At 39.9% G+C, this 8,731-nt stretch overlaps 1 protein-coding gene across 1 annotated transcript; it reads right to left on the minus strand.

Annotated features, from left to right (window-relative positions):
* Nucleotides 1-6,161: 6,161 nt before the first annotated feature.
* LOC129008891 (olfactory receptor 6Q1) lies at nt 6,162-7,115 on the minus strand. The gene has a single exon (XM_054441352.1). It carries the CDS (start codon nt 7,113-7,115, stop codon nt 6,162-6,164), a length of 954 nt encoding a protein of 317 aa, XP_054297327.1.
* Between the last annotated feature and the right edge of the window lie 1,616 nt (nt 7,116-8,731).

Consider the following 8,731-nt stretch of genomic DNA (forward strand, 5'->3'; position numbering starts at 1 on the left):
CATCCTGGCTAACACGGTGAAACCCTGTCTCTACTAAAAAAAAAAAATACAAAAAAATTAGCCAGGCGTGGTGGCAACCGCCTGTAGTCCCAGCTACTCAGGAGGCTGAGGCAGGAGAATGGCATGAACCCAGAAGGTGGAGCTTGCAGTGAGCCGAGATCGTGCCACTGCATTCCAGCCTGGGCGACCCAGTGAGACTCTGTCTCAAAAAAAAAAAAAAAAAAATATATATATATATATATATATATATATAGTTATTCTTTAAGAAGCTCAAAATGGTAAGCTTTACTGACACTTCCCATATAGTTATCCTTAGAGTAGTTCTCAAAATTCAGAAAACATTCCCTGTGTTGGAATTTGAATTTTTTTCTGCTACAATAAATGAAAACTACATAACCCAGTATGTTTTGCTTTCTTTTCATCTTTCCATTTTGTTTGGAAACCTAAAAGTCTAACTCATTTTGTGTTCAAATCTACTCAGGTCAGGTGCCTGAAAGTCTACAGGCATACCCCAGACATATTGTGGGTTTGGTTTCAGATCACAGAAATAAGTGAATAAAGCAAGCTCTCACACACAAATTTTTAGTTTCCCAGTGCATACAAAAGTATGTTTACACTATAGTGTAGTCTATTAAGTGTGCAATAGCATTATGTCTAAGAAAATGTACATATCTTAATTTTAAAAATACTTTATTGCTAAAAAAATGCTAACAATAATCTGAGCCTTCAGAGAATCTTAATCTTTTTGCTTATAGAGGGACTTGCCTCGATATCGATGGCTGCTGTCCAATCAGGCTGGTGGTTGCCGACAGTTGAGATGGCTTTATTAAAACAAGACAACAATGAAGTTTGCTGTATTGATTGACTCTTCTTTTTGTGAAAAATTTCTCTGTAACACGTGATGCTGTTTAATACTATTTTACCCACAGTAGAACTTTTAAAATTCAAGCCAATTCTTTCAAGCCCTGATGGTGCTTTATCAACTAAGTTTATGGAATATTCTAAATCCTTTTATTTAATTTCAACAATGTTCACAGCATCTTCACCAGGAGTAGATTCCATCTCAAGAAACTACTTTCTTTGCTCATCCGTAAGAAGCAACTCTTCATCCATTAAAGTTTTGTCATGAGATTGCAGCAATTCAGTCACATCTTCAGGCTCCACTTCTAATTCTAATTCTCTTGATGTTTCTACCACATCTGCAGTTACTTTCTCCACTAAAGTCTGGAACCCCTCAAAGTCATCCATAAGGGTTGGAATCAACTTCTTCCAAACTCCTGATAATGTTGATATTTTGACCTCCTCCCATGAGTCATGAGTGCTCTCAATGGCACCTAGAATGATCAATCCTTTCCAGAAGATTTTGAATTTACTCTGTCCAGATCCATCAGAGAAATCACTATCTATGGCAGCTATAGCCTTACAAAATGTATGTCCTAAATAAGACTTGAAATCAAAAACTACTTGTTCCATGGGCTATGGAATGGATGTTATGTTAGGAGTTATGAAAACAACATGAATCTCCTTGTACATTTCCATCAGAGCTCTCATGTCGTCAGGTGCATTGTCAATGAGCAGTAATATTTTGGAAGAACTATTCTTTCCCGAGCAGTAGGTCTCAATAGCAGGCTTAAAATATTCAGTAAACCATGCTGTAAAGAGCATGAGACAGGAAAATGTTTACTCAGTGAAGCAGTCAGAACACACATATTTATCAGTTAAGTTCACTGTCCTATATGTGCACAGTTCATAGCTCCCAAAACAATGACAATAGTGACATCAAAAATCACTACTCATAGACCATTATAACAGATATAATAATAACAGTAAAGTTTAAAATGTTGCGAGAATTACTAAAATGTGACACAAAGAAGCAAAGTGAGCACATGCTATTGAAAAATGGCACTGATAGACTTAATACAGAATTGCTACAAATCTTCAATTTGTTAAAAAAAAAAACAGTACCTATGAAGCACAGGTAACACAAAACACAATAAAGTATGTTCATATACTACTTGTATTTCATTCACATGGATTATTATATTTGATCTGGAAAGGTTCTCACCTCTGCATTGTTTTTGCATCTTGCTGTCATCCAAAAGAATCTAAAGCACATTCTTGATACAATAGTCAGTAAATGAAATGATTTTCAAAATGTGCCCTTCCTGTTAACTTTGGAAAATGCAATAGCTCAGACCCTATTCAGGGAGACTGTGACAATGAAGGGCACCATATTGCAATATGCTCATTACTGGCCAGCTAAGGAAAATATGTCTTTCCCCCAATTCAGTTCCAAGCTCAACATTTTCCTCTTCCATATTCTATAGTTTCTGGAATCCACATTGAAATGATTATTATAAATGTCTTTTTAAATGCATCTACCTACATGTAAGGAAATACCTGAATTATAATTGTCTTTTTAAGCCTTACTTCAAAAGAGTTGACACTGCCATAAAGATCTCCTTCAATTTCCAAAACACCAACTGATATAGGGGAGCAGTCTATATATCAAATAAGCAAATATAGATACAAAAAAAGATTAAGTGCATGGACCACATGAAAAGTCAGCTTTTATTCTGGGGACTTAGTTTGTGCTAAAAACTGCTGATTGTCTACCACAATTTGTTTTTTTCTTTTTCTACAATAATTAAATGGTGACTGGGCATCTGGCTACCTAACTATGGACTATTTTTACTACCCTTGCAATTAGATTTGACCTAAGGCTCACTTCTCACCAAAGAGGTGAGTGGAAGTGATGACTGCTACATCTAATCAAGAAATCTTAATTCACTCCTGTAGTCCCAATATTTTGGGAGGCCAAGGTGGCAGATCGCTTGAGCCCAGGAGTTTGAGACCAGCCTGGGAAATAACCTGGCGAAACCCATCTCTACAAAAAATTTAAAAATTAGCCAGGTTTGTTGCTGTGCACCTGTAGTCCCAGCTACTGAGGAGGCTGAGGTGGCAGGATTACCCAAGTCTAAGAGGTGGAGGTTACAATGAGCCAAGATCGCACCACCACACTCCAGCCTGGGTGACAGAATGAGACCCTAAAAAAAAAATAAAATGAAGGAAAGAAGGAAGGGAGGAAGGAAGGAAGGAAGGGAGAAAGGAGGGAGGGAAGGAAGGAGGAAGGAAGGAAATAAGGAAGGAAGGGAGAAAGTAGGGAAGGAAGGAAGGAGGAAGGAAGGAAATAAGGAAGGAAGGGAGAAAGGAGGGAGGGAGGGAAGGAAGGAGGAAGGAAGGAAATGAAGGAAGGAAGGAGGGAGGGAGGGAAGGAAGGAGGAAGGAGGGAAGGGAAGAGGGAAGGAAGGAAGGAAAGAAAGAAAGAAATCTTAAGACAGGCAGTGTGTCTCCTCCATGCTCTATCTTCACCCTTCTTTCCCACTGGGACCCATTATTGACCATGTAAATAACAAGAAGGCTCTAGACAAGGGTTGGCAAATGGTTTCTGCCACAACTACTGCCATTGTAGCACAAAAACAACCACCGATGATACATATAGGTGTGACTGTGTTCTAATTAAGCTTGATTTATGGGCGCTAAAATTTGAATTTCATAAAATTCAAATTTTTGTGTGTCATGAAATCTTCTTCTTTCAATTTGTCTTCAACCATTTAAAAATGTAAAAATCATTATTAGTTCACAGGCAATTAAAAAAGCAAGTGCTGGCCGGGTGCAGTGGCTCAAGCCTGTAATCCCAGCACTTTGGGAGGCCGAGGTGGGTGGATCACGAGGTCAGAAGATCGAGACCATCCTGGCTAATACGGTGAAACCTCATCTCTACTAAAAATACAAAAAAATTAGCCAGGCATGGTGGCAGGCACCTGTAGTCCTAGCTACTGGGGAGGCTGAGGCAGGAGAATGGCGTGAACCTGGGAGGCGGAGCTTGCAGTGAGCCGAGATCGCGCCACTGCACTCCCTCCAGCCTGGGCGACAGAGCAAGACCTCTGTCTAAAAAAAAAAAAAAAAAAGCAAGTGCTGAGCTGGATTTGGCCAGCAGAACTTTCTTAGCCAACATCCTAGGGGATGTTGATCCGGCAAGATAGAATGAACTTGCATCCTTAAAGTTGAAGAGAGCCACCACCAGCCTGGAACACTCACTGTGAACTCTTGCCAGAAAAAGAAAATCTCCTTCATTCTTTAAGCTACACTATAGTTAAGTCTCTCTCGTTATAGAGACTTAGCATTTTACTTTATCTAATATATAGTCCATAACTCCTGACTATTCAGACCATAGCTCCCTTCCATAGTCCTCACCACTGTCCTTTTATCTTTTTAATTTCCATTTTTATTTTAGATTCAGGGGGTAAACGTGCAGATTTGTCACAAGGATATATTGTGGGATGCTGAGGTTTGGATTCTATTCATTCTGTCACCTAGATAGGAACATAGTACCCAATAGGTAGTTTTTCAGCCATTGCCCCCTCCCCTCTCTCCCTCCTTTTGGGGTCCCCAGTATCTCTTATTCCCATCTTTATGTTCATGTGTACCCAAGATTTAGCTCCTACTTACAGGTGAGAAAACAAAATATTTGATTTTCAGTTTCTGCATTAATTTGCTTAGGATAATGGCCTCCCACTACATCCATGTTGCTGCATATAATACAATTTCATTCTTTTTCATGTCTGCATAGTATTCCATGGTGTATATGTATTGCATTTTCTTTATCCAATCTACCATTGATAGACACCTAGGCTGATTCCATCTCTTTGTTATTGTGAATAGTGTCATGATGAACATACAAGTGCATGTGTCATTTTGATAGAACGATTATTTTACTATGAGTATATACCTAGTAATGGGATTGCTGGCTTGAATAGTAGTTCTATTTTTCATTCTTTGAGAAATCTTCAAACTGCTTTCCACGTGGCTGAACTAATTTGCACTCTCACCAACAGTGCATAAGCATTCCCTTTTCTCTGCAACCTCCCCAACATCTGTTATTTTTTGACTTTTTGATAATAGCCATTCTAACTGGCATGAGATGATATCTCATTATGTTTTCATTTGCACTTCTCTGATGATTAGTGATGATGAGAATTTTTCATATGTTTGTTTACAACTTGGATATCTTCTTTTGATAAGTGTCTGTTCATGTCCTCTGCCCACTTTTTAATGGGATTAATTGTTTTTTTCTTGTTGATTTAAGTCCCTTATAGATTCTGGATATTAAACCTTTGTCAGATGCATAGTTTGAGAATATTTTCTTTTATTTGGTAGTTTACCTGTTTGTCGTGTCAACAGTTTATTTTACTGTGCAGAAGCTATTTAATTAAGTCCCACTTGTCTATTTTTGTTTTCATTGCAATTGCTTTTGAGAACTTAGTAATAAATTCTTTCCCAAGACCAATGTCCAGAAGGGTATTTCCTAGGTCTTCTTCCAGGATTTTTTTTATAGTTTGAGGTCTTACATTTAAGTCTTTAATCCATCTTAATTTTTGAATATGGTGATAAGTAGAGGTCCAGTTTCAGTCTTCTGCATATGGCTAGCCAGTTTTCCCAGCACCATTTATTGAGTAGGGAATCTTTTCTCCACTGCTTATTTTTGTCAACTTTTTCAAGGATCAGTTGGTAGCAATGTGCAGCTTTATGTATGGGTTCTCTATTCTGTTCCATTGGTCTATGTGTCTGTTTTTGTACTAGTACCATGCTGTTTTGGTTACTGTAGCCTTATAGTATAGTTTCAAGTCAGATAACATAATGCCTCCAGATTTATTTTATTTTATTTTATTTTATTTTATTTTTTTTTTTTGTGCTTAGGATTGCTTTGGCAATTTGGGCTCCTTTTTTGCTTTCATATGAATTTTAGAATTGTTTTTTCTAGTTCTGTGAAAAATGACCTTGATAGTTTGATAGGAATAGCATTGAATCTGCAGATTGCTTTGGGCAGTATGACCATTTTAATGATATTGATTCTTCCAATCTGTGAGCATGGGATGTTTTTTCATTTGTTTGTGTCATCTCTGATTTCTTTTAGCAGTGTTTTGTGGTTCCCCTTATAAATATCTTTCACTTCCTTGGTTAGTTGTATTCCTAGGTATTGTATTTCTTGTGGCTGTTATAAATGGAACTGCATTCTTGATTTGGTCTCAGCTTAAACGTTATTGACTAACCTGTTTTTAAATATCCAAGGCAAGGAAACTGGGTTCCCACCTGCCTCCTCACTGCCCCTTCCAAGACTTGAGAGAAAAGACTCGACCCAGAGCTCCCTTCACTTCCTTGTTCCTAAGACTGTAGATGAGAGGATTGAGCATGGGCGTGACAATAGAGTAGAAGACAGATACCACCTTGTTGAAGTTGATGGAGGAGGTCACCTTGGTCCGGACATACATAAAGAAAAGAGTGCCATAGAAGAGGCTCACCACAGTCAGGTGAGCTGCACAGGTAGAGAAGGCCTTCCAGCGCTCAGCAGCTGAGCGGATGTGCAGCAGTGTCCAGACGATGTTGCCATAGGACACAGCAATGACCATAGAGGAGGCCAGTAGCACAGCCAGAGACACCAGGAAATCCACAGTCTCCTTCCAAGTGACATCTGAGCACGACAAGGCTAGCAAGGGTGAGGCATCACAGAAGAAGTGGTCAATGACATTTGGGCCACAAAATGTTAGCTGAGACATGAGGTAGATTGGCAAGATGGGTGTGAGGAAGCCTACCAGCCAACAAGCAGCTGCCAGACGGATGCAGGTGCCCCAGGACACCAAAGCCCCATAGTGGAGAGGCATACAAATGGCCACATAACGATCATAGGCCATGGCAGCCAGTAGGAAACACTCAGTTGCCCCAAGAAAGGTGAAGATGAAGAGCTGGGACAGGCAGCCAGGATAAGAGATATTCTTGCCACCATCCACCCCAATAAAACCAGCCAGCATCTTGGGCACTGTAACAGAAGTGTACCAGATTTCAAGGCAGGACAACTGTGTCAGGAAGAAATACATGGGTCTCTGTAGTTGGTGGTCCAAACCCACCACTAAAATGATGGCCAAATTCTCTACCAAGGTGAACAGGTACATGGTAAGGAAGAGTATGAAGAAGAGGAGTTGTGCTTCATGGATGCCAGCAAAGCCCATCATGACAAATTCAGTTACCTGGGTCCAGTTTTTGGTATATGGCTGCATATGTGGCAGTGAGAACTCAGCAAACTCATAGCCTCATAGACAATGAAAGCTCAAAGAGAACCTGTGAGGTTGGAGGATGTTGTACTAAAATACCTTTCACTTCAGAAGAGAAACATGATGTCAAGACACTGTTCTTACCCTCAAAGAATTTACAGTTCATGAGGGACATGAGAAAACAAATAATGTTAGTACAAAATGAAATGCACTGGCTAAGAATAAGGCAGGATACTATAGGCAGAAATAGCAGGGAAGCTCAACCAGTCTTGAGAAATCTTCCTGAAGGGAAGACTGTCTATAGCTGAACCTGAAAAGGAAGTATAAGTTAGTGAGACAAAAGGTAGAGATAGAGAGAAGACATCACAAGTATAAAATTCCAGATACCAGAGAGGAGATTGTGCATTTGGGAAACTTCAAGTAGAGACAGTTTACCATGGAGTTCAAGAGCTTGATTTCCCAAGCAAACATACCTAGATTCAAATAAAAGAGAACCTAACAGAGTTGTTGTGAAAATGTAAGTTAGATAATTCCTGTAAAGCACTTAGCATCATGTTTGAGTCAATAAATGTCAAGGGGGAAATCTACATGTTGACATCTCCTGGAATAAGATATAGAGAGAAAATGATGGTTTCTGAGCCTGAGGAGTAGGCTGGGACACCATGAAGGGCTAGCAACCAAATTAAGGGAAAGGAAAAAGCTGAGCTTCCCCCTTTAGGCCACAGGGAGCCTTTAAGAATTATAAGCAGAGAAGCAATGCTATTCTTTTTACCCCTTAGAAGGGGCGTTTGGAGGGGAACAAGATAAGAGCCAGAGGCTGGGCACAGTGGCTCACATGTGTAATCCCAGCACTTTGGGAGTCCGAGGCAGGCAGCTCACCTGAGGTTGGGTGTTCAAGATCAGCCTGGCCAACATGGTGAAACCCTGTCTCTACTAAAAGTACAAAAGTTAGCCCAGCGTGGTGGTGGGCGCCTGTAATCCCAGCTACTCGAGAGGCTGAGGCAGGAGAATCACTTGAATCCGGGAGGCAGAGGTTGCAGTGAGCTGAGATCATGCCACTGCACTCTAGCCTGGGCGACAGAGCAAGACTCCATGTCAAAAAAAAAAAAAAAAAAAAAAAGGAGGAGGCAGAAAGGCTGGGTTAGGAGGTTGTTGCAAGTATAGCATGGAGTGATGGTGACTTTAACTGTGGAAATGACAGTAGGAGACTGAATATGACTGTTAAGAGATAGAATCAACATAATTGGGTTTGAATCCACACTGGGTTTGAATTTAGGCTCCAATATCAACTTGAAATATGTGACCATGAGTGAATCACTAAATAATCCCGTTTTTAAAAAAAAACAGATAATACAAGAGTTCCAAAGAGATTACTTCCTATCTCATTTTAGAATTAAATGAGAAAATATAATATCTCCATTTTTGTGCCAGTTTTAAAATACAGCCCCAAATTTTTGAACACTCTTCCCATCCAAAAGTGGGGACTATGGCTATTCCCATTGAATCTGGGTTCTGTGACTGCTTAACAACAGAATAAGGTAGAAGTGATGTTGTGCCAGGTTCCAGGCCCGGGACTTGGAAACCCCAGTTTCCTCTTCTTGCTTCTTGAAACCCAGTCACAG

This window comes from Pongo pygmaeus, chromosome 9, assembly GCF_028885625.2.
Source record: "Pongo pygmaeus isolate AG05252 chromosome 9, NHGRI_mPonPyg2-v2.0_pri, whole genome shotgun sequence".
NCBI lineage: Eukaryota > Metazoa > Chordata > Mammalia > Primates > Hominidae > Pongo > Pongo pygmaeus.